Source organism: Ascaphus truei, chromosome 2 (assembly GCF_040206685.1).
Source record: "Ascaphus truei isolate aAscTru1 chromosome 2, aAscTru1.hap1, whole genome shotgun sequence".
NCBI lineage: Eukaryota > Metazoa > Chordata > Amphibia > Anura > Ascaphidae > Ascaphus > Ascaphus truei.
The window spans coordinates 330,420,623-330,447,258 of NC_134484.1; the positions used below are offsets into that span (position 1 = coordinate 330,420,623).

A 26,636-nucleotide genomic window follows, 5' to 3' on the forward strand; every position below is an offset into this window, starting at 1 on the left:
ACTGGAGTTGAGAACCCCTGCAACACAATAATTGCATGCCCCTCTGGTGGTGATAGGTTTATAGAAAAAGTTGCAAACTTAAAGCAGAAGATCCTCAAATGAAAAAAAAAAAAAAGAAAGTTCTTGTTGCCAGAGAACAAAACACAGTAAGACCTGGCACACAAAATCTAAATGCATGCATAAAATAATAATAATAATAATAATAATAATAATAATAATAATAATAATAATAAATACAAATACACCATAACATTGAAGAAAATAGGAATGGCTCCAGCTATGTAGTCAAGAGTCTCACACAACTCGACAAAACAATACATGTAAATATTAAAAGACAAGCTGGGCACTAGAAAATCAGTTTATTATAACTCAATAAAAACAAGCATAATTCCGACGCTTTGGTCCTATGACCTTCGTCAAGGTATAGAAAATGTTTTGAGGAAGGTCTGATCATAGGACCGAAACGTCGGTGTTATGGCTGTCTTTATGGAGTTCTAATAAATTGATTTTCTACGGTTATTTCTTCTTGCCCTGTTTTCTGGATCCTCCTGTTTTTCCTCCAGGTCAGCCATTTTGGATCTTAGGGCCAGGATCTCCATGTCCATAGTCGTCTGATTATTAATGACTTCATCCACTTTAAGTTCCAGTGTGTCTGTGCGCTCTCCTATGGAGCTGACCTCTGATCTGATATCTTTAAGTGCACTTTGCAGTTCTTGGTGGAGCAGGGTCTTGAAGTTTACATATTGGTTCTCAATGTCTTTTTTAGTTGATAATTGTGTGCATATCTCATGTTCAGATTCTGCATCTGACTGTGCGGGAGACGTCGCCCTGATTTCTGACCGGCACAATTTGTTTCTCTCCCTTATGTTAAAGAAATCCTGCCGGGTCGACATTTCCGGAGCCATCTTGAAGAATTCCAGATCCAACGCCTCTGATCTATGCTTTGCCTGTTTCTACTGTATATTGTTAAAATATTTTGTAGACCCGCTACCTCATGGAGCTCGCTTCAGGAGGTCATTGTGGACTTACGTGCGCGCCTCTGAGAGACATTTTTGCTTTATTGCTCCTGTTCTGGTAGTTCTTTGGGGGCGCAAGGTTGGGACCCGTCCAGCTATAGCGGTGCAGATGGACACTCTTTATTGGCCTTGGTTTATTTATCTGTCAGTGTCTGTTGCATTAGGTAGCCAAGATGAAGCATGTATACGCTCTGATTGCGATTGTTCTTTAAAGGATCAGATTATGAGGGGTATTGGCACTGGTGAAGGCTTTTCTGCAATACGGCAGTGTGTTTCATGCAGCAGTTCATGGTAAGATGGCCGCCACTCCTCTCCTCCCGCTTTTGACTGTGGTGATCTGCCTTTCTGGTCTGCCTCCCTAGGTGTCAGGAACCCCCTTCACCTGCTCAGGCAGCTGGATTTCAGATTTTGTGCTACACCTGCCAGGGGCTGATGTTCTCTGAGCCGGATCCGGGCGGAGCAGTGTCCTCTGCTCTGTTGGCATCCTAGCGGGTCTCTCGAATTTTAATATTTCAATGTTTTGTTACCAGAGAGACCAACAATTGTTAAAATGGATTTGAGGATCACTCATTTTTAGAACAATAGCATGAACTGCAGATTCAAATGCTGAAACACTCCAGGAGGTATCTGCTTGGGTTTTTATTTATTTTGTGAGGGGATTGTTAAAAAAAAAAAAATCAATAACCCCTTTAAAGTATCACGGTTTTTGCTACCTAAAGGTAATTGTTCACTATTTACAGACCCTCCGAAAGTACCTTTTTAGAGGGTACGCTACATGTATTTGTGTCCTGTAAGACACACTGTGTGGGCATAGATTAAGGAACTTCCATTGAAACGGCTCGGAAGTAGCTCCATCAAGCACGGGTAGAGGAACTACTGTACAGTGCAACTAGTTTTTATCTGCCAAATTTGGAGGGCCCGTATTCACTGTATACAATGAAAACATCGTTTTTTTGTTTTTTTTTTAAACAATTAATGGATGAAAGCCTATCCAATTGGAATTTTATACATTGTTGATAAAGTCCTGAGGTTGTCTACTTTATGAAAGTGCTATATGTCTTGGGACAAGAAAAGCAGAGCTATTAAGAATTGCCCATATGTTCCCTTCCAGGGTCCCAGGAGTAGCTCAGTCGCAGGCGGCCATTTTGTTAAGGCCTAGATTGTTAGTCACGTCAAGGAGCTATAAGGGTTTGCTGGAGTTACTTTAAGAGTAAACATTTTATTATTGAAATCTTTACAGGACATTTTTGTTTTTAATATATCATTAGCAGGAACAGTGTGTGTTCTTCTTGAATAATTTAACTCTGTAGAGGAGAGTCACTAACCTCTAGTACGGGTTAGCACACCACGATCCAAGTTACCTGCCATTGGCTTGAATAGCAGCTACAGTAAGACAGGATCGCAGTGGGTTAGCACGTACAAAAGTAAACAAACAAGCCTCAATGCACATCCAATATGACAGATTATTAAATGAAATTCCATATGTTTATTCTTCTCATAAGTATGGGTCCAAAACATGACAAGCCTGCAAACATGTCAAAGTCGACCATCTAAACAGGTTCCTACACTACCCATTATATACTGTGTCCTTTGTATTTCCTCCACTGCATGGAGAAAAGAAGCAACAAAACAATGATAAAGTCAATAGCATGGGAAGCGTGACAAACATGTAAAAGCAGTTATCATTGACACATGTCTTCCCCCAGGAGAAAGGTGGAGATAACCTTTGCTGCAGCAATAAACTTGGGAAGTATATATTTTTTTTCTTGTACTTCATTATTTATTTGTTTTTAAATATGTTTTTATTAGGAAGTTTTACATAGGTTTGGTACACAATATTTTTTTTCCAGTACCATACAGCATTTTAATTCCAACATCAGATTTCCCCTGATGTATGTGGCATATAAATAGAACAAAATACAAAATACATAATTTATACATTGCATTTGTACGTAAGATTCTGCCTGCTCTTTTGAGTAAGTAACCTTTTATAGCATCAGACTGTTTCTTCTCTTTTCTTAAATTCTTTTAAATTATTAACGTTCTAACCTTTGAATTCCCCCCAACCCTCAAACTCAAATCTCCAAACAATCTAACCTACAGTGTACAGTAATGGCTTTTTAGTCATGGTATAAGGTTAAAATATCTTAGGCTTGTGTTTCCTTACTTCAGTGTCGGATATTATTTTATGTGATCATGCTGGAGATTAGGTCTTCGATTTTGAGTCATTTTATTTTTGTAGATTTGTTTTCACTATATTGTTCTTAGGACACATCTGTTTTTCTAACCAGTTTTAACTGCACCGTAGATCAGGGGTGAGCACACTTTTACCTTGACTCTGGCGTCCAATGACGCCGTGGGGCCATGTGAAGTCATGTTGCCATGGTAATGTGACCCCGCGGCGTGATTTGATGCTGTGTTACCATAATGACACGTTGCTGCAAGCCAAGGTAAGTGAGTGACAGAGGCCTCGTGCGGTCCCCTGGAATTTAATTGCCTTGAGGATATGTGGGACCTCTGTAAATGCCACGCTGCCGCTGGAAAAGCTTGTGCACCCCAATTTGCGCACCCCTGCCGTAGATCACATACAGCACATACTGTACAATGCTTCAAAATTGTAATCCTTTAGGCACAATAATATAACGTTAAGTCATGTTTTCTCCCGTAAAGAGCATAGCGTTAATTATAACGGACATTAGTGATGACATGCAAATGAGGTGTTATCATATAGCACCCTATCCAATTAAAAATAACTCTGGGTTGCCATAGAGAGCTCAATAACACAGTGTTCATTTCTCCAGAGCCAACATATGCCCCACATTTACTACTTTTACCTTAAATAACTGGAGAACTAATTGCATATATTCATTCCCTTTTTTTCCCCCTTAAAATACTATTCATACGGTTGGCATTTCTGAGTGCGGTGCTTTATCGGTTTCCTTTTACCCCTTTTGCAATTGTATTCCTTGATGGGAATCAACACAAGACATCAACCCACCAAGTGTCTTCCATCTGATTCCATCCTACTGTATCTTTATAGCTCAGCTTAATCTGACAGTCATGAAGAGCAGGCAAAAGTGCAGTATGTTGGAGGGCACAGAAATAGGTTATGGGAAAGGGTAATTTCTATGTAATGGAAATTCAGCAGAGTCATTGAATCAGATAGATTAAAGCTCTTGGGATATCATGCATCACAGCAAATTTGGAGCAATTATGATGCAAAAAATGTCATTCATCTAGCGTCTTTGAATCAATGTATCAAGGTTTTTGCTCCAGTCCTTACTCCATCTTCACCAGCCTCGCTATTTATCCATAGGAGTCAGGGAGGCGTTAAAAGGTGCACGGACTATAGCCCAGAACCCACCTGTTTCAGTTTCTTACATTTGATGCAAGCACAATTGTTTTCCGTCACTCTATTTACGTTGATGAATAACGCTCTTGGCGTACTTTCTAAAACATAAAGAAGTAATTCAGCAACTATTTAATCTTACTACTAGTATGGGCAAGTGCTATACACATTTGCCTCTCTCACAACTACTGTATAACCCAAGAGCAAAAAATGAAAAGTGATAGGTTTTTGAGGCATATGAGTTAAATGCTGAATGACGTAGCCGGAAGAAAAAAAAGAAAAACAAGAAAGGAAACTTACGTAGCTCTCCGACTTTCAGGATCTCGCAGAGCATTTTTGTAAGTTCAATGCTGCTTCGACCAAAAGGACATTCGTGTTTGTCTTCTCGGCTGCTGTTTTCAAGGACAATCTGGAATGAAAACACATCATGTAGATCATTGTTTCCAACCCATCTCTGGTGCTACAGGTTTTTACGCTTTGAGCGATTGTACACACACTTGCTTTCTAAGGCCTCGGCCATGTTACGTGCTTGCTGGCGGAAGCGCGCTGAGGCGCGCTCTCGCTCAGCACTGAGCCCCTACAGCCGCAATTAGAGCGGCTTTAGTAGGGGCTCACCTGCGCTTCCGCGCGCTTGCGGAAGCGCAGGTCTTAGGGGAATTTAAAATTCCCCCGCTTGCCGGCGAGACAGGCCGGTCAAGTGAGCGGTTCGCCCAATGAGGGAGAACCAGCTCTGTGACGTCACTGGCCTGCCCCCGGCCAGTGACGTGCCCGCCCCCGGCCAGCCCCCTGAAGGCCCGCTGACGGCGCGTGCGGTAAGCAACCGCAAGGCCAGGGAAAGCACCCGCTTTCCCTGCGCCTCAGCGAGCCAGCAGGCAGCATGGACTCAGCCTAAGACACCGGCACTGCATGAAAACCCAGCATTTAGTTAACGTGTTAATATTTAACAGGTTCATGTTGCAGTTAGCCAATGTCTATTGACCAATTTACCATGCCACCAGCTCCAAACATCCCAGCGTAGTGAGTGCTCTCTCACAAGGTTACCGCCTCCAGGTTAACTCTCCCATACAGCTCCTTACACTGTATCATATGGCTGACTCTCCAGAGTTTTCTTCATTGCAACGACTGCTAGTGACGCTAAATATCACCTTATTATTTGGTATACAATTGCTATTGATCTACAAGCCATCCTTTTTCTCTCTATATTTAAATATGACTTTTTTTATATTACTTGTTCATTGCATTCATCCAGTAAAGTAAGTCAATGATAACAAAAATGAATGGATATGTGGACTGCTCTCTGTACTGCCCCGCCCAAATAACAGAACAAGGCGCCCCCCCCCCCACCACCACCACATTTTTCAAGTTACTAATCACATCATTACCACAAACCAGCATCTAACCAAACACATCATATCCCATTGAAATCCAACTGGTCACATACATGGATACGACAAAGTGAGGAAATAATGGTTCTGTAGGATCACACGGAGAACAGATCTGCCTACTTATGATTTGATCCACCTTATGATGTTATACTTATGGCTGAAACACTGTGACTTATATGGGTAATGTTTCTGAATAAGAATTGCTATTGCTTCTAATAACCATTTATTGTAATCAACAACAATTTGATACGGACCGAACAGTTTACTGCACACTGCAAAGATGATAAGGCTGCAATGATAAAGAAACAGTATTATCCTTTAACTCCTTTAATTGTTTAATGGATCAATTAGCTACTGTACTTCCTTAATCAGTCTAGATTATGTTTTGTTTTAGAACTGTACTCTATTCAGGGCATCCCCAGAAACGCCAACATTTAGGAAAAGCAGTCCGTTTGCAAACACAACTGAATGAGCTTAGATCGGTTTCTGTCATGGAACAGGAATACCCCTGTCTGCACTTCTGTTTCACCCCCCCCCCCCCTTTCCTCACAGCCCTGCTTGCCAGCTTATTAGTGCCAGCGGTATGTGTTTGGTTCTGAACACAAACACAGTGCTTGTGTGATAAATACAGTGCCATTTCCCCTCTCCCAGCAGCTTGCTGTATTAGAGATGCAACATTATTGCTACATGTTGTAGCTCCCCCAGACACTCCTGTGAGTTGCCATAGCAGCCCCAGCCTCTCTCTCAAATGGGCTAGTCTGCTTTCTCCCCCTCTGCTCTGCCCACAGATGGTCTGTCCCCAGACTATCTTACTACCCAGCATACATTGCCATTTCCTTTCCACCATACCACTGGACGAGTGAGTACCTTGCTGTAACCCCTGTAATGGTGCTACAGGATTATCTTTTCACCTCCCTTTACTACTAAGCACACACAGAGATATTCAGACCTACACCTCTACACAAGAGACTGTATTTCCCTGCTTTCTCTAAAATAAAGTAAGAAAAGAAACAGACCTTGTCGTGCTTGGAAAAGAGGGCCGAGTTGACACTATCTGAGCTAAGTCATCCTACACGTGACCCTCTGGCTTCCAGAATAGTGAAAAGAGATTGTGTGCCTTACAGACACTTACAGGAGCTGCTACTCCAGACTCCATGATAAAATAGGGCAGTCTCTGCAGACAAAGGAAGCACCAAGTAGCTCAAACTGCACACAGCCTGCAGCCTTAACAGACAAGCAGCAGCCTACACTGCACAGCAGCTTTGCAACAAACAGTACTTCTCACACAAAACCTAACTGCCTTTTCTCTGTCTGAGTTCACCCTCTGCACAGCCCCATAGTGAGGAGCCACCATCTCACCTACCCCTGCGCACGTTCCCACGGCCAGCGCCATCAAGGGCCACGCCACCGGACACCCGCCAGGACACGGGTCAGAGCCACCGGACACCTGTGAGTACAGCTACCCCTACGCTGCATGCTGCAGGACACCGCTCGGCACCATCTGAGACAGACGCCCATCGCTGACAAGGTAAAAGACCGCACGCCACACGCACTGGCAAAAGGCCTACACACACCTACAGCATGGCAGAACTCAGAGCCTCACCAGACATCACGCAGGAAAGCGATCACTCAGACACAGAGAACGCCGTGCAACCGCAACAGGCGCAAGGCGCAAACGGACAGTCACACTGACACAAAAGGCCCGTGAAAAATATGAGACTGACATTGAAGCACACCGCGAAAAGTTAGAGAAGGCCTGGGAGGACACTGGTCGTGAAATATGTAACGTTGCAAGTACTAGCGATCAGGAGAAACAAATTAGGCAAGCTATAGCCCGATTGAGGTCAAGTCACAAACGTTACCAAATGCTGTCACAAACGTATCTCGCATACCTAAAAAGAATTAACACGGAGGAAAGCCTCAGCGAACGTGACCAGCAGGATGCAACTGACCTGGAGCGTGACGGCTTCGTGCAGACTACTATCACTGAGGCCGAAGACCAGAGAAAGGACCTTTTGCTGGAAACTGCATCACAGCGCTCCAGCACATCCAGACACTCATCAAGGTCAGCAAGATCAGCGTGATCTAATGCTTCCAGCGCTAGCGCAAGCGCTACCAAGGCGCGAGCCTCTGCAGAGGCCGCACGTGCCAGGGCCAAATATGGTCGAAGAGAGGCAGCCGTAAGGGCAGAAAGAGCGCGCATAGAAGAGGAGGAGCAGAACGCCGCCGCTGCCAATGCCGCTGCAAATGCCGCCGCCGCTGCTACTGCCGCCGCTGCCAATGCCGCCGCCAATGCCGCCGTGCGTAGAAAGGCCGAATTGGATGCAGATCTAGAGGCACTTAACCAAGAGAAGGAAGCCGCCGCCATAGCCCAAGCTGAAGTCCTGGAAGCAGCCGCGCAACAGGATGGCGGGGAGCAACCGTACAGACGGATTGCCTCAGAGGATCCGGTCCGACGCACTGAAGACTACATAAGGAGCCTCTTCAGTGTAAACACCAGCGCACCATCTCAACATGGAGAGAGTGACACCACAGACACCGAAGACTTGCTAGGACCACGAGGAGAAGACGCTGCTCCGTCAATGCCACATGCTGCCTGGGATAGCCACAGCCGCAACAGTGATCCACACGCCAGCGCGCACACGGATGCACCACAACAGGCTCGCAATCCAGGTACACCCACGCGGGAGAAAACAGCCCCTCACACTAGCCAGCAGCCATCACGCGTCCACGCCAAGGAAGAGGCGACCACACAGACCGTCTCAGCAACTACCTCAGAACGGGACAAACACGCCGATGCATCAGGTCTGACAGACATAGCCAAGTACATGATCCGGCGTTACCTGGTGCACGCAGGACTCATCAGCTTCGACGACCGCCCTGAGAACTACCGGACGTGGAAGTTCACGTTCAAAGACGCAATCAACAGCTTGGACTTCTCAGCAAGGGAAGAGCTCAACCTGCTAGTCAAGTTCCTGGGGAACGAATCCAGAGAGTAAGCAAAAAGACTGCGGGCAGCAAACGCGCACCAACCCCAAGTAGGTCTTGACCTAGTGTGGGAAAGGCTAGAAGAGTCCTACGGCAGCCCAGAAGCAGTCGAGGATTCACTCTTCAAAAGAATCGAAAGCTTCCCCAAGATCATAACTAAAGACTACTCGAAGTTACGAGATCTTGGAGACCTGCTGCAAGAACTGGAGTTCGCAAGGAAAGACCATTTCTTAATAGGTCTCAACGTCCTAGACTCAGCTCGTGGAGTGAGACCCATCATGGAGAAGCTACCCTTCAACCTCCAAGAAAAATGGATCTCACAAGGCTCCAAATACAAAAGGGAGAAGCAAGTCATCCACCCCCCATTCTCAGTTTTCTTGAGCTTCATTCGCAAAGCAGCAAGAACGAGGAACGACCCCAGCTTCTTCTTAGATGCGCAAACCACATACAGTGCAAGCAGCCTGAGGAACGAGAGACCAGCGACGAGATATGGTAACCCCCAAATACCCATCTCGACCCGCAGGATGGATGTGCCTCCCACAACCCAAACTACTCCCGATCAGTCGGTCGCCGGAGACAAGGAACCAAGGGACCCAAACAGGGAATGTCCCATACACAAGAAACCACACCCACTCAACGAGTGAGTACCTTGCTGTAACCCCTGTAATGGTGCTGCAGGATTATCTTTTCACCTCCCTTTACTACTAAGCACACACAGAGATATTTAGACCTACACCTCTACACAAGAGACTGTTTTTCCCTGCTTTCTCCAAAATAAAGTAAGAAAAGAAACAGACCTTGTCGTGCTTGGAAAAGAGGGCCGAGTTGACACTATCTGAGCTAAGTCATCCTACACGTGACCCTCTGGCTTCCAGAATAGTTTCATTGTCCCCTCTGGTGTATTATGGGAACCTATATTGTGGTATTCTGCATCAACACTACCAGTGAATCCCATGGAAACTCTGTGATATTCTGTGTTGTAATGGGTGGATTTTGTTAACTGAGGGAACAATGTGAAACACTACATCTGTAATATTTATTTGGTACCTGCAAAGCACTGTGACCTTTGGTATATGGCTAGGGTTTATGCTGTAATTCTGTAATTAACAGACGTATAGTTCCAAACTCTGTACTACATATTTATGCATGTGTCTCTGAACTCTCTTTAAATTCTCAGCATTTTATGATTAAAATACAGGTGACTCTGAACTTTGTACTAAATGTTCTGTACACTGCAAGCTTATCTACCTCAAGCAGCTGAGTGGATATCTTCACCGCCCTCCCCCATTCAGTCTTAACCAAATATGAAACCAGAGAGAAATTATTATTCTAACCAAGTAAGAAATACATTAGAGGCATACATACAGAAATCCCCTTATGCTTCCAGTTCTTGATTGATACACCAGCATTGACCCCTGCAGCTAACCTCAAGCCCATAATATTATGATATATCCTATTGGTGACAAAGATGGTTTGTTGTGTATGATTGCCAATACATCTGCAGTCACGTTTTACACTGATAAGTTTTCTCATCTGAGTATTCCGTTTTGCTTTTATTGCCAATATCAACCATGTGGGGAAAGAGATAAGCGAAGAAATGGAAGAGATAAATAAAATAATGGAATGTGTGCAATACTGTGCATGTAGTTCTGAAAATGGCAAGTTAATCTGACAGTGCTATTGCTTATTCAGAACATGTATTCACTTTCTGTAATAAAAATACACATGCTCTGATGCAGTTCAGAGCTGTGCTATTATTAGATTCAAAGAACTCTTTTGTATTATGCAATTCTTTATTAGTCCTCAGGAAAATGTAGAATGTCGACTATTTTTATTGATGCCATTCAGCTATAAATGCACCCTCTAGGTTTTCTGCAGTTCAAAAAGCTTCAGTTAGATTGAAAGGTAACTGCGGGAGTTCAACGGCTGCTAGAAAGGAAAATAAGAAAAAATATAATATAACATATCTCTGTACTCTGTGCACTGCTCACACCAGGTATTTTGAGAACAATGCTCTGTATGCCAATTCTACTGATAACATGCTCAAAAATAGATCTTTGGGAAGAGATTTGATCATCATGCATATGGATGAATGTAGATGAATTTTCCAACACACACACACACACACACACACACACACACACACACACACACACACACACACACACACACACACACACACACACACACACACACACACACACACACACACACACACACACACACACACACAATGTAATTCCATCCCTATATAACAATAGGGACCACATAGTATGTACACACACTTTTAGTAATACAACACCCTCTTACATTACATTTCCACACCTAACCACACCATTGATTATACACTCCCACTTCACACATACCTTTTGTAAAGCGCTGTATGCAGTTTACTGTACGCGCTGTATACATTTATATTTACATACATACATACATACATACACAAACATACACACACACACACACACACACACACACACACACACACACACACACACACACACACACACTACTAACATTCAGGGACTATTTAACACCAAGTCATAAATCGCATACAGCACAGGGGGGAGGGATAGGTTTCAGTCACAGATAATATTCCAAGATGCACTGTTTTTAAGTTAAATCTTCCTTGCTTACTCATTGTAACACTGCCGGAAGAAGATATCAGTGTATCTCGAAAGCTCTCACAAATAAAAGCATTTCGTTAGCCACAGAATGGTATTGACTATTCAATTTTGAATATATACAGACAATATATATATGTATATGTATATATATTGTGTGTGTGTATATATATATATATATATATATATATATATATATATATATATATATATATATATATATATATATATAGTGGTTGACAAATCACCAAAAAATCTACTCGCCACACAAAAAAATCTACTCGCCACCTAGTACCAAACGTGTGCTGCTTGGGCCAATATTTACTCGCCCGGAGGTTAAATCCACTCGCCTGGGGCGAGCAAATGTATAGGTTTGTCGAACACTGTATATATATATATATATATATATATATATATATATATATATATATATATAAACAGAAAAAGAGAGAGGCTCACGTCACCTCCCCCTTTTTAATGGTGGATCTTCTCCTCTTGCTGCAGGACTTCATTCCGTTCACTATCAGCCCTTTGAGAAATTCGCCCAGCGGTGACGAAACGCGTCAGGGACTCTGATAGCGCGATTACGTCACTACGACGCTGCGCACGCGCACGAGGCCACATCCAGCGTGGGATCCTTACGGTGGCCATTCGTAGTGGAGAGCCAAGTCCTTGGACTGTATTCAGATGGCAAACGGCACCCCAGGAATCCGGTGAGCTGTGACTTCCACAGGCAGCCCTGAGGGAGCCCACAAAGACGAAATTCTGCAGCACAGAACCAGATGGTGGGGATATAATCACAAATTGCATTTATACCATTTTTATCTTGTGAGTGTGATTCCTCCCCTCCCCCCTTCCCCTTCCTTTTTTCATATTAAACACACAGTGTTATGCTATGGGGCGTGCGCTCTCTCTCTTTTTCTGTTTGTAGATATCCCTGGATGTGGTTTATCCCATGTGAGAGCAGCCGGAGACCCCCTTTGTCAGCATCATTTACCTTAATTCATGGACTAACATCTAAAGGGGGGGGGGCTGCATGAAGACAGGAGTAGACAGGAGTAGAGCACCCCTGACTTAAGGAACGGGGACAACTTTTCCTTTGATCTTACAAAATGATCAGGTTAGGTAATCTCTGCTCTTGTTTACTACAGTAGAGGCAACGTTTATTCTAACACTTGCCGTAAACTAGCCGGGTTACATTCTGGGTATGTGCTGGGTATGTGCTGGGTATGTTCTGGGCTAGTTTGAGGCACGTTTAAGGCATTTCTGCATTGACTAACGACCCATAGGATTAACACAGCAGGGATCCCTGGCAGTCCTATTCAGTTTGAATGGGACTGCCAGGGACCCCCGCTGTTAATCTGAGAGGCCATTAATCAATGCAGAAATGCTGGGGCTAGTTTTAGGAAAGTTTAAGGCATGTATTCAGAATGTACCTGGGTGTACCTGGGTCTTTTGGGGAATTGCCACTGGTTTTTGTTAGAATAATCGCTGCCTCTTCTGTATATTAGTAACTGATTAGTAAACGGGAGCATACGTGTTAGTTTACATACAAAAAGCATACTGTCGCGGCCGAGTTTATTCTAACCTTTACCCGTTCTTGGCCGCGACAGATACCGGGCGCGCGCCGAGGTGTCCCGGGCGCGCGCCGGAGCCTCGAAGGATCGGTCCTCCGATCGGGGCTTCCCCCTCCCCTCTCCGGGTCCGCCGGGTCCCCCGGAGCCCCCACCGCCATCCCCCACATCTCGGGACACCAGGGCTCCCTTCGGGGAGCCCTGGGCACGCACGCCGTGCGCGCACGCTCCCGATGAAGCGTGACCACGCATCGATGACGCGGGGCATGCCGAGGGAAAAAAACCAGCAAGCCGGGAAATCTCCTGGCTTGTGGCTCTAGCCAAGTGCAGATAAAGTGTGTCGCCACTGTATGTAGCCCTGCTTCCTATCGAACACAGACCACTACCATGTGCTATATAACCTGTAGGCTCACAGGGCCTAAGCCTCTGCCACGGAGAGCCTGGGGTGCTCACAATACTTATGACTTGGTGCAGCGCCTCCACCTGCGATAGCTTCCGCCCTAGGGGAAGTGGGTCTTCGCAGGAACTTATGTACATGAACACACACACGCACAGCAATACCATAACCAATATGTTTTACTTATAGCAACCAGCAACATAATCACAGGTGCCCCTCTCTAGAGGAGACACTACTACCAGCGTCCTTGAACGCTCACTCTCCCTCTCCCTCCACCGGGTGATCCCACCCCGTGTCCAATCCCCGGAATCCCACCCCGTGTCCAATCTTAGAATACGCTCCCCACCCCTCTCAAGTGAGTCAGTGGATGTATAAGTGTGTGACTGCGCAGCCACCGTGTCCCGTAGTGAGAATGGTACCGTTGGTGCACTTGGCGTTTACCTGCCGGGCACTCCTGTACCCGGTTCTGCAACTATCTTCACAAAGGATCGGAGAGGGCGTAGATGACGTCACCCGTTGGTGCCCGGGGCGATCCCACCCAGACACACTGCGACTGAGTAGCGGGGCCTGGTCCCAGGCCTCCCGCGAAGTTAGCACTGTCCTGGTAGAATTTGTAGCACAGTAGGGGGGAAATCCGGCACCTGACTATGGCCAGTCCCTAGCTCCACTGCACGCTACTGGGGCTCAGGGTCTAACTGGGCCTTGGGGTATGCGGCCTAGGTAGGGGCGGCTGCCTCCCTACACCGAAGCTCCTTCTCCTTCATCCGACAGCTAGCTCTCACTCCTCGTGCGCCCCACCACTTCCTTTTCCTCCCTAATCTCGTGCCTGATTGGTTCTGGCGCGTCACGGGGGAAATGCGGGGGCTGCTGGGACCCTTAGTCCCCTAACTCCCCTCCTCCCCAAGCTCTCCTCCTTCACGGGCTTTTGTCCCTGCCCTGCGCATGCGCAATCTCCGGCCGGACCAAGTCTGCGCTGGCGCCAACCTAACATGGCAGCTCCCTCTGCGTGGAACCTCCATTATCGGAGCGTTCCCTAGGTGCACATCCCCCACCCCCACAACCAATTGGGGGGAAACACGGGGTCCCGGCTACATCCTCCCCCTGTGGATTCCAATGTCCTCGCTTGGACAATACCTTTAAACTGGTACAACATTTATATAATGAAAAATTGCATAACACATGCCATATCACTCTTTTCAATCAGATTGTACATTTCGCTAAACATCACAATTACTGATTGCACGTGGCTGCAGGCCCACTGCTGAGCCTCATAGTGGGGTGCCCCAAACTGATCGTAGGCCATCCTTATGGGAGGTTACCCGTTCCTTTGGCTTCGCCTTAACGATTGTTCGCTCACTCCCTTGGGGAAGTGACTATTTTGGTCTTGAATCTCGAGTTCTTCCCTTGAGGGGGTTACAGTCTCTAAATTATCCTGACTCGGTGCAAAACACGGGCTTAGTGGGTCCAGTGACGAATTTTCCGGAGCCACCCCCTGGGGTGAATGCTCCCCGCGCCCTTTACTCGTAGCTCCACCGGGAGGTACGCGCTGTTTAGGGCCCCTTTGAGAGGTTCCCTCTTGTGGATCTTCCAAGGTCCCTTCCCCATCCAACGAGGATGCAGGCCACTCCAAATCCCCCTCCTCCACTCGAGGAATAGGGAGCAAATGATTCCGGTGCCATGTCTTCACCCGACCCTCCGAGTCCTTGATGCGGTAGACCGGAAGGCCGGGCATTTGTGAGGCTACCTCGTACACTCCCTCCCTCCATCGGTCAGCCAATTTATGTTTTCCCGGCACTCCCAGGTTACGGAGGAGCACCGCATCTCCGGGTTTAGTGTCTCTGAATTTGACTTTGTGATCGTACCGCCGTTTATTCCCGGCGTTCAGTTTTCAGTAGATTTCTCAGCTTGTAAGTAGGCCCGCTGCAGATTCTCTTGCAATCGCTGTACATATCGGAAATGAGTAGTGTTATGTACCCCATCGGTGGAGACTCTCAATCGTATATCCACCGGCAGTCGCGCTTCTCGTCCAAACATGAGGAAGTACAGAGAGAATCCCGTGGAGTCATGTAGCGTGCAATTGTAAGCATGCACTAGCGTTTCCACGAGTCGACTCCACTCAGTCTTTTCCACCCCCATTAAGGTGCCTAGCATGTCCAATAACGTGCGGTTGAACCGTTCCGGCAATGCATCCCCTTTGGGGTGGTAGGGGGTAGTTCGAGACTTAGCGATTTGCAAGATTTTCAGCAGTTCTTTTATCAAGTTGCTTTCAAAGTCTCTTCCCTGATCGGAATGAAGTCGTTGAGGGAGCCCGTAATGCATAAAGTACTTTTCCCAGAGCACCTTGGCCACCGTAATGGCTTTCTGATCTTTGGTCGGGAAGGCCTGGGCATAGCGGTTGTAATGATCCGTGATTACCAGCACATTGCCTATGCCGCGGCTATCAGGTTCAATGCATAGGAAGTCCATACACACTAAGTCCATAGGCCCTGTGCTTTTTAAGTGGCCCATTGGGGCGGCCCTGGTGGGCAATGTCTTTCGCTGAATACACCGCACACACCGTCGACAGTGATGCTCTACTGCTTCTCTCATTTTGGGCCAGAAAAATCGATCTCTCACTAGGCCGAAAGTCTTATCAACTCCCAAATGACCATGTTCATCGTGTAGAGCCCTCAGTACCAAGTACTGTAGTCTTTTGGGTAGGACTAGTTGTCTCCTATTTGGGTGGTTATGATACTCTACCACTCTGTACAGCAGATTGTCTTTTAGCTCGAACTTGTCGGCTTCCCGCATTAGTATACCTCCTACATCACCCGGAGCTTGTCTGAGGAGGGTCGGGCGATTTTGCCGGATAGCATAGCGAATGGCCCCTGCGACCGGGTCTTGCTCTTGGTAGCGAACCATATCTTTGCAGGCTATGATATTGTCTGGAGTAACGTGCATGCCACTGGGATCCCGATAAGCCTCCGGTATAGCATTGGATGTGCACCCTAGAGAGTCAGCCACCCTTAATTCTGAGAATGCCACTTGATCATTGACTATGGCAGCGGTACAACATAGCGCTCTTATTCCGGGTCCCGGGATTTCTTCCCATTGGTCTTCATCGGGTGTAGTGGCCAGCCCTGGTCGCCTAGACAGGGCGTCAGCTCCAATATTCAAGGGCCTGGGCTTATATTTCAGGGTGAAATTGTAATTGAACAGGGCAGCCAACCAGCGATGGCTGGCCGCGTCGAGTTTGGCTGAGGTCATAATATAGGTAAGTGGATTGATGTCGGTCCGCACCTCGAATGACACACCATACAAATAATCACGAAGCTTGTCCACAATGGCCCACTTGAGGGCCAAGAATTCCAGTTTGTGCACGGGGTAGTTCTGTTCACTGACAGTAAGGCTGCGGCTGATATAAGCTACGGGTCGTAGTCCCTCTGGATATTTTTGATGTAACACCACCCCTAGTCCATGCAGACTAGCATCCACATGTAAGATATATGGTTGTTTGGAATTTGCATAGGCCAACACGGGAGCTGCGGTTAAACTCTGTTTTAGGTCCTGGAAGGCTTGTTCGCACTCTGTTGTCCATTTGTCCCTGAAGGGTTGTCGGGCAGGCGTCGCCTTCCGGCCGGTGTCTTCTGGATATATCTTGAGGAGGCCGTTGAGGGCTTTGGCCCGTCGGGAGTACCCCTCCACAAATCTGCGATAATATCCACGGAACCCCAGGAACGATCGCAACTCCCCTACATTGTCAGGTCGTGGCCAGTTGACGACGGCTTCTATTTTGGCTGGATCCGTGGCGATTCCCTCAGCGGACACTATGTGTCCCACGTAAGTCACTGATGTCCGGCAGAAACGGCATTTATCTAAAGAAAGCTTAAGTCCTTCTTGAGCTAATCGGTCAAGTACCTTCAGGAGTCGAGCCTCATATTCCTCCAGAGTCTTCCCGAAGACTATGATATCATCCAAATACACGAGACATTCTCGGGGGTTCAGGTCCCCTAAAGTCTTCTCCATTAGCCGCTGGAAGGTGGCGGGGGCACCACATATGCCTTGGGGCATACGGGTGAATTGGTAGAACCCCAAGGGGCAAATGAATGCCGTTTTCTCTTGGTCCTCATGGCTCATAGGTACCTGATAGTACCCGGACCGTAGGTCCAACACACTGAACCATTTGCTTCCATGTAGAGCGTCCAGGATTTCTTCTATGCGGGGAAGATTGTACTGGTCTGGTACGGTTCGGTTGTTGAGGGTCCGGTAGTCCACACATAACCTCACCGTCCCATTCTTCTTTCGCACTACCACGATGGGCGAGGCGTAAGGGCTTCGTGACTCTGTAACGATCCCGGCTTCTTCCATCTCATGGAGGGCCGTGCGTAAATCTTCCACGTCCCTGGGGGGCGGGCCGACGGGAACATTCCCTAAAGGGCTTGAAATCAGTCATCCGAATGGTGTGTTGGGCGTGTCGGCTACACCCCACATCCATCTCTCCAGTAGAGAATACTGGTCGTCTCTCCTCCAGCTGTACTCGCAACCGCTCCTTACAGGTGTCTGACAATCCGGACGAGCCAAAGTCGAAGTCTAGCGGCGCTCCATGATCCTCCACTCGGGCGGCTTTTACTTGTATGGCCTCATTCACCGAGCTGACGGGGTAAATCCTCCTTATCCTTTGCCCCGCGTCGATGGCCATGGGAAAGGGCGAAAGATTTTGGACCATCACATAAATTCGACAGGGAATGGCGGTCGGCCAATCCCGAAATTCCGGTATTAGCCGATATCCTCGGCGGACATCTTCTTCGGGCGTGCTTTCGAGAGAAAAGAGCTGCTCCTCGCCTACTCGTTCCGCATATGCACACCAGGCGAGTACCCTCTGTGTTTCTCCCGGTAAGAGCCAGGTCAGCCCTGCTCGGCCGCAGAACAGCAGTCCATGGTCCTCCGCGGGGCCCGGGGGGAAATCCGGATCCACCTGGACCAGTTGTAGCTGTAGGCTGGACATAGGCAGTTCGTTTGTTTCGTGTAGATAGGCCCGGATGATGGCTTGTACAATGTCCGCATTCGTACCCAGAATGATTGGATACTTAGGTGTCTCTTTGGGTTCTGGACACACCAATGCATCCACCTTCATGGGATGGGACTTCCCCGTGTTGAGCTGTTGTATCTCCAAGTCCACGGTCACTATGCCATCAATAGGGTAGTCGACATTGCTCAGCCCTCTTACTTTGATAGGCCCTGCCAGTTTCAGAGGACGCTTCTGGAGGTGTCGATCGTAGAATCCTCGGTATATGATGGTTACTTGGGATCCTGTATCCAGCAAGGCAGAGGAGTAGATACCGTCTACTAGTACTCAGATCAGCGCTACTGGCCCCACGCGATTACTCTCCTCTTCGGGTTCGTCGCCACTTTGGGTGGAAACAGGGGCTTCGGGGCTGGTCGCGTATACACCACATATCATGGCCTGGGGCGTGAACTTCTTGGGTGATGGGCTCCGGTGGCGAGAGTCCCTCATCTGACAATCGTAGGAGATGTGTCCCTTTTTCCCACATTTATAGCATGACATATCTCGGGAGGTGGAACGGCGGTCATACGGACGTGAGGTTTGGCCAGTGTATTTCGGTCTCTCCTTCGGTTCTTCCTTCTTCTCAGCACTCCCTTTGGGTTTAGGGTTGCTGGCTGCTTTAGACTTCTGTGGGGAGTGAAGCATGAGATGCGTTTCGTGCTCTTTGACTTGCTGTAACAGTTTGATAAACGAGGGAGGAGGCCCTCGAGTGAGGTATCGCGAATCATGTTTGCAATAGGGTGAGTGGGACTGGACCCCCGTAGATATTGTTTGTGGAGGTATTCATCCATCTGGGAGGCGGCCAAGTATTTATGATGCAAGAGGGGTCCCAGGGAGATTTGCACGCGGTGGATATAGGCAGACAAATCTTCTCCCTCCTTTTGATTGATGGCGTAGTACTTAGCCCACAAGGCCCCATCATCCTCGGTCGCACTATAGGCCTCGACGAGAAACTCAATCATCATACGAGCGGTCAGATCGGGGTACTGCTCTCGGTGGATACTGATCAAAGTGGATGCCGGGGGTCTCAAGCACTCCATGAGCCGCTGGCGTTTCACTACGTCTGTACAAGACCATTCTTTCCATTACTCCCCTAGTATGCTCCTTCCAAGGGTCTATCCCGTCCTCTCCCGTGGGTACAGGTAGAGTCCCCGAGAAGGCCTTTAACTTCCGGTAGCTTTGAGAATGCATGGCCAGGGTAAGCGCTTCTACTAACGGCGATAAACTGGATGGAGTGGTTAGCTGGTCTATCTTGTCATTGAGTTTCTGCAGCATGTCACTACGTACCCCCGCTTCTTCGGAGGCGCTAGACCCGGGGTAGCTACATTCGGATGGACAGCTACCCGCTTCGGTCGCGGGGTAGTGAGCAAAGGGGAGCGTCGGGTCGTCGTCACCTAGTTCCTCCACAGGGGGTCCCGAAGGGGATAGACCAAGGGGCTGCCGCTGGACGGAGAGTTTGGAAGCGACAGATATTGAGGGGCGGTAGGCTCGAGGACTACTAAATCTCGCCGACAATCTACTAGAAAGGTGTGCCATGTAGCATCTTGATCTATGAGTACGTCTACCAGGCGGGCTTTGGCAAAACCGGGTAGTTGTCGTAAGGCCGATTGCAATGTCTCTAAGGGTAAACCCATGGGTACTCGGGTCACCGCCACTGCGCGGCGGGTGGGCGTGCGCATTTGTCGTGCCCAGTCGCTTATTTCTTGACGCGAAGGAAGGGCAATGGCGATATTTTTTCTTGGGGGGCACCCCAGGTCTAAGATCTCAGCAACGCCTCCAAATGTAGCCCTGCTTCCTATCGAACACAGACCACTATCATGTGCTATATAACCTGTAGGCTCACAATGCCTAAGCCTCTGCCGCGGAGAGCCTGGGGTGCACACAATACTTATGACTTGGTGCAGCGCCTCCACCTGCGATAGCTTCCGCCCTAGGGGAAGTGGGTCTTCGCAGGAACTTATGTACATGAACACACACACGCACAGCAATACCATAACCAATATGTTTTACTTATAGCAACCAGCAACATAATCACAGGTGCCCCTCTCTAGAGGAGACACTACTACAGCATCCTTGAACGCTCACTCTCCCTCTCCCTCCACCGGGTGATCCCACCCGTGTCCAGTCCCCTCTTAGAATACGCTCCCCACCCCCCTCAAGTGAGTCAGTGGATGTATAAGTGTGTGACTGCGCAGCCACCGTGTCTCGTAGTGAGAATGGTACCGTTGGTGCACTTGGCATTTACCTGCCGGGCACTCCTGTACCCGGTTCTGCAACTATCTTCACAAAGGATCGGAGAGGGCGTAGATGACGTCACCCGTAGGTGCCTGAGGCGATCCCACCCAGACACGCTGCGACTGAGTAGCGGGGCCTGGTCCCAGGCCTCCCGCGGAGTTAGCACTGTCCTGGTAGTATTCGTAGCACAGTAGGGGGGAAATCCGGCACCTGACTATGGCAGTCTCTAGCTCCGCTGCACGCTACTGGGGCTCAGGGTCTAACTGAGCCTTGGGGTATGCGGCCTAGGTAGGGGCGGCTGCCTCCCTACACCGGAGCTCCTTCTCCTTCCTCCGACAGCTAGCTCTCACTCCTCGTGCGCCCCACCACTTCCTTCTCCTCCCTAATCTCGTGCCTGATTGGTTCTGGCGCGTCACGGGGGAAACGCGGGGGCTGCTGGGACCCTTTGTCCCCTAACTCCCCTCCTCCCCGAGCTCTCCTCCTTCTAAGGGCTTTTGTCCCTGCCCTGCACATGCGCAACCTCCGGCCGGACCAAGTCTGCACTGGCGCCAACCTAACATGGCGGCTCCCTCTGCGCGGAACCTCCATTATCGGAGCGCTCCCTAGGTGCACATCCCCCACCCCCACAACCAATTGGGGGGAAACACGGGGTCCCGGCTACACATAATTTGTGCGGAGTAGAAAACTGCAGCATTGTCTTTCCAGCACCTCCTGATGTTTTGAAGCTTCCATCCACTGCACGTATCTGGAGAACACTGCAGCTTACTCAGGAAGACGACAATGTGCAGTATGGCCATCAGCACCAAACAGATATACTGTAGAGCCGACGAGTATTCTAAAACAAATCTGGGGCTATCGCCAACATGACCCAGGTACATCCTGGGTACATGCTGCAACATTTCAGTGACATTTCTGCAGACAGACTATTGGCCCATCGGATTAACAGTGGGGGTCCCTGGCAGTCCCATTCAAACTGCTGTGTTAATCCGATGGGCCATTAGTCTTTGCAGAATTGTCACTGAAATGTTTGCAGCATGTACCCAGCATGTACCTGGATCTTGTTGGTGATAGCCCCAGATTTTCCAAGGCAAGTTTAAGGCAAGTTTTAGAAAACTCGTCGGCGCACCTGTATTGCTTTAATTAGCCAGCTATCTACGCTTGGGACCACCACTGAAAGTAAACAATGCTGAATAAAAGGATGCTGACTAGATACACATGTCAATTATTTCATGATTCTCCTGCTTAACCCCTAGGATGCCAAAGCAGCCAGGAGGTTAATGACCTAAAAACATTTAGAAGTCTTTATTCATATGGCTTGTTAACCGACACTAGCAACCTGTAACCCTCGTGGAGAAGTGACCATAATGAGGTCAGGAGAAATCTATGAGGTTTTGAAAGTCCTGTACACTATAGTCTATGAAGAACTTTAATGCTGGTCCGCTTAAAAGCATAACAACCCGCAATGAGGCCTCATTTCTCCTTGAGCGATACGGCCACTGCACATCTAAAAAGCAACAGAGGAAGTGTGATAAAGAACCGTATTGTTGGTTTTCACAACAGACTAGAGAGCAGAGATAGGCAATACACAAAATCAAAAACATGACTGCATCATGGTAAGCATTTAAGACTTTTATTCAATAAGGTCCCGAGAAGCTGATCTCACGGTGATTGACAGCAAACTGCCATTTACTTGAACAGCAGTTTTCAGTCGATTGCATTTGATTTAAATGAATGCAGCACATAGCCAGCAATATTTTATTTTATGCTCTCTAGTGAATAAGGCCTGACCCAGCCACACCAGTGCTAAAAATAAATCATTTAAGACCAGTGGATAGGATACGACCAACTACAGTATCTTTAATTTTTCACTAGGTAATTGTATAAGCAAGGGATGTGCGTATCTGGTCACGGAGGTAAGCAAAGATGATTTACGACACTATTTCTGTGTTCCCAGTGTAAGTAGAAAAAACAAGATTCAAACTTTAAACATTATTTTCAAAAATGTGTATACTAGTTTACGAAGGGCTTTAATCAACTACAACATGATGACGTCGCACTGTGCAGGGAGGCGACGAACTTTGAACTCGCCACTCATGAAGTCCCAAAGCAAATGCATTTCAAAACTTCAAACTTTATTAAGCAAACATCTATTACAAAACTGTACATGGATCCAACACTCAAATTAACCCAACTGGTTTCACGCTGCCCACAGTGCTTCATCAGAGGCTCTAAATGTAACATATGAAAAATATCCCTATCATTCGTTCGAGAAGATCCCATGTTGGACTGCAACATGAATACAGCATACAAACCAGGCACATTCTCTTAGCTCCTGCATTTCATCTAAATCAGGAACACTTTCCATTTATAGCCACGTTTTACATATTCCAGATTTGAGTAACGTCTCGTTTCAGTCAGCAGTTTTTTGTCACCCTTTCGTTTTGTCATATGCAAATTCAAAGAGATTTAATAGACATCACTGAACGATCTGAAGCAGTTCTGTGTGTAGAGGGAATGCAGAAGCAGAGGGACTGTGATTATAGACACACAAGGTAATCTCATTGTTCTGCCACACTGAAAGCTTCAAAGAAAAACCAAAAAAAAACCATTAATCATATTCTTGCACACTCTGGCTTTAAGTAGTTTCTCTGATATATTAGACGTTCAAGATTATTTTTATTTAAAAACCTAAAAAAAAAAAAAACAACAGGGGTTCCAAAAGATTAAACAAAGAAAGAAATGTAGCTGTAACTACACATTATTTACACTACTTGTGATGTTAAATAAATCGGGTTCCTTTCACCAACTTAAATGGTATTGCCATCTTCAAAGTCACCCTTTTTCTGAAGGTACCTCTTAAAGCTAAAGTCTAAGAGGCTAATTCTAGATCACCGAAGTGGCCATTCATGAGCAGTTTTGCAGCCGAAAAGACTCTGTTGAAGTCAATGGCGATTTCCATCCGAAAAAATGCCGTATGGCCGGTTTGGTGAAGAAGGTCCGATGGTTGCAACTGAAACCAGACCTGAAACCAGACCTTACTCCAGCCCAAGAGAATCTATAACATACTGCGCCCAAGACCAAGGAACAAAACATTAAAACCTATCCTTGTTAATCCCAACTGCAACCAACCAGTTCTGTGAAGATATGTTATACAGATCAGTCGAAGATAAAGCTGCACACTACGCAAGGAACAGGAGCAGCATCTTGGTTCAAGTTGACCATTACTGTAATGTATATTCATCTTTATGTAATCTAAGCAGGGTATATTTACAAGCAGCTTATACCCACTTTGGGCTCACCAGCCATTATTATACTAACTGCATTGTCACCTCCTTTACAATTCATTTCAAACACTGAATATTCAATATTTAAATGCAAGCAAACCCATGCAAAAACTGCCCTTTTCACCCAGAAATGCCCTTATTGCATGTAGTTTAAGGAATAGGACCAATTGAGTCATCAGGTTTATTTCCCTGCATCGTTAGCACAAAAAAAAGGAAGACCATTAAAGCAGCCAAATGTGAACAAACCTATATGTTCTTTTAAAATAAATCAGTACTATAGTATTAGATAATACTGTGTGCATTTTTTTTAAACTCCTAATATCATTTGTAATGATTTTTTTTAATGTACTGATCATCCTTTTGTTGCTATAGCAACCATTTATAAAGTCATATCCGATTCCTCTTTTGAGACACGCTCACACACACCTTTTTTTAAAAAAATTTTTTAGCTGTGCCTTTTGGCAACAAAGTATCACAAACAGATCTGTGGCGGTGTTCCAAACAACTGACTGTCTATTACTCTGAAAGCTGTAACAATAATGTGTTACACTTGGTAATATAATGTTGCTTATCAGCTGAAGCATTTCACAAACTGCAGCACACAGTTACAAGGCGGCCATTTTGTTAGGCATACAGTCAGGATTTCGACAGATTTATAACAGGAGCACCAAACGATTGCCAGCTTAGGTAAGACTTATAGAATTATACATGGTTACATCCTTTACATATAAAAATAATAAGAAGAAAGAAGGGGAAAATAGCATTGTTGTTTTACGTTTGCATCCTATGCTTTGCTCTACTACCTCCCTTTTGTATTGCTTTTCCATAAAATGTGTACATGTTTAAGGTGAATAACCTCATATTTGTAATTTAAATTGGTCTCATTCATTACCTTGGGTATGAACATTATCTTAATTAGCTAAAACATTCTGTACCGCTTTTTACTCAGAGCTATTATATCTCCTATAAATCAAATTGAAACATACAATTCACTCCTTCCATCTCTCACACAAGCTTATATCGAATGCAATAATCTACATACAGTATTGACCACAGCCAGCCAAATTAGTATGGATATTAATGGCAGCAACTATAACTTAAAGAGTATATTTCTTATATACTGAGGGAGCAGCTGAGTGGCAAGAACACAGACTTTGATGTGGTTCTAATTCCAGTGTCAGATCTCCTTGAAACACTGAAGGAGGGGCTCAGGAAGTAAAGACACTGACTCTGTAAACAATTACACAGAGTATGAAATCACTGGGCAAATCACTTTATCGCCCTGTGCCTCAGGCACCAAAAAACGTAGATTGTAAACTCATCTGGGCAGGGACTGTAGCTGTAAAATTCGTAGCTACAATGCTGCTTACCGCGCACTATACTGTAACTGTGAAGCGCTTTGAGTCCTGTTAGAAAAACAGCGCTATATCCAATAAAGTTAGCATTATTTATCTTCCTGTGCCTTATATGCCATACATTAAGTATGGGTATTACACAATAAATTAGGTTGTGAGCTACTTGTACAGATGCAGCGGCCGTTATCCGAACAAATCACGGAGCCGTTTTCGTGTGCATTAATCATCAATTTATAATCATACAATTTACTCACATATAAGTGAATATCTACAGATGTGCGAATAAATAAATTAAACAGCATGCACTGAAGTGCAACGTAACTTCTGCATAATTGGGTGATTAGTGTGTATCCTATAGATTTACAAAGGTCATATACTTCTAGTTGCATGAAAAAATAACGTGCGTTCGTAATAAATTATGTAAATATGTATGCTATGTAAACTCAAGGGGCAAAAATATTTTTTATTGAGTTTGATCCTCAATACGTCAATTTTGAGTTTGAATCACTCTAACAAGTGAAAGTTGAACAGCAAGTTTGAACAAAGCAAATGTACTGTATATTCCTCACTGCTGGAAACAATACTTATGAAAATAGTTCAAGTCTGTTTCACGTGCATTCATCTGACAAAAGCAGTACAAGGAATGTCAGGGTCGGCATCTTGGATAAAATGAAAGGTAGAGGAAATAGGTTCAAAAAGAGCTTATGAAAAACAAAACTTAATTAGTCCCTTACCCGGATATAAGAATCCTGATGATGTTTGGCAAAGTACAGCATGTTGTCAAGTGCCAGCATTCCCGGGGGAGTATGGGTAAAGTCCAGGGCTGGATTTACGTTATTCTGTGGGGGGTAAAAGAAGGGTAGATAGATTTAGATAAATATAAGATTTTGTATCAAAAATCATATAGTTTTTCTAACGGTATACAACTGGTCTCCTGCTTATCTAAAATAAGATTTGTTAAGTACAGTTATATAATTATATTAAAGTCAACACATTATGGGGTTCACACATGAATGGCTGATAATGATAGATGATGGCTAATCCGATTAGGTGAGGAGACTTCAATGTTGTCATTTACCGTCCCCATGTCTGGAGCAGCTCTAAAGTTTGAAAGATCTGTAGGCACTGGCCATATTTACCCAGCCGTTTTCTGCCAGAAGACACTTATAGCCCATTAGACTAAGGCAGTGTTTCCCAACTCCAGTCCTTAGGGAACCCCAACAGGTCATATCTTAAGGATATCCCTGCTCCAGCACAGGTGGGTCAATCAGCAGCTCAGTCATTTTGACTGAGACACCTGTGCTGGAGCAAGGAAATCCTTACGACCTGACCTGTTGCGGTTCCCTGAGGACTGGAGTTGGGAAACACTGGACTAAGGTGTCTAC

At 46.2% G+C, this 26,636-nt stretch overlaps 1 protein-coding gene across 5 annotated transcripts in view; it reads right to left on the reverse strand.

Moving 5' to 3' along the window:
- The window catches only part of ELMO1 (engulfment and cell motility 1), a 395,377-nt gene that overhangs the window by 181,357 nt on the left and 187,384 nt on the right, over positions 1–26,636 (reverse strand). For all 5 annotated transcript variants that reach the window (XM_075586635.1, XM_075586631.1, XM_075586632.1 and 2 more), the window contains 2 exons: positions 25,986–26,090; positions 4,666–4,774 (listed from right to left, as the gene is read on the reverse strand). In XM_075586635.1, the coding sequence (XP_075442750.1) occupies positions 4,666–4,774; positions 25,986–26,090 (214 nt within the window). The remainder of the gene's footprint in view (positions 1–4,665; positions 4,775–25,985; positions 26,091–26,636) is intronic.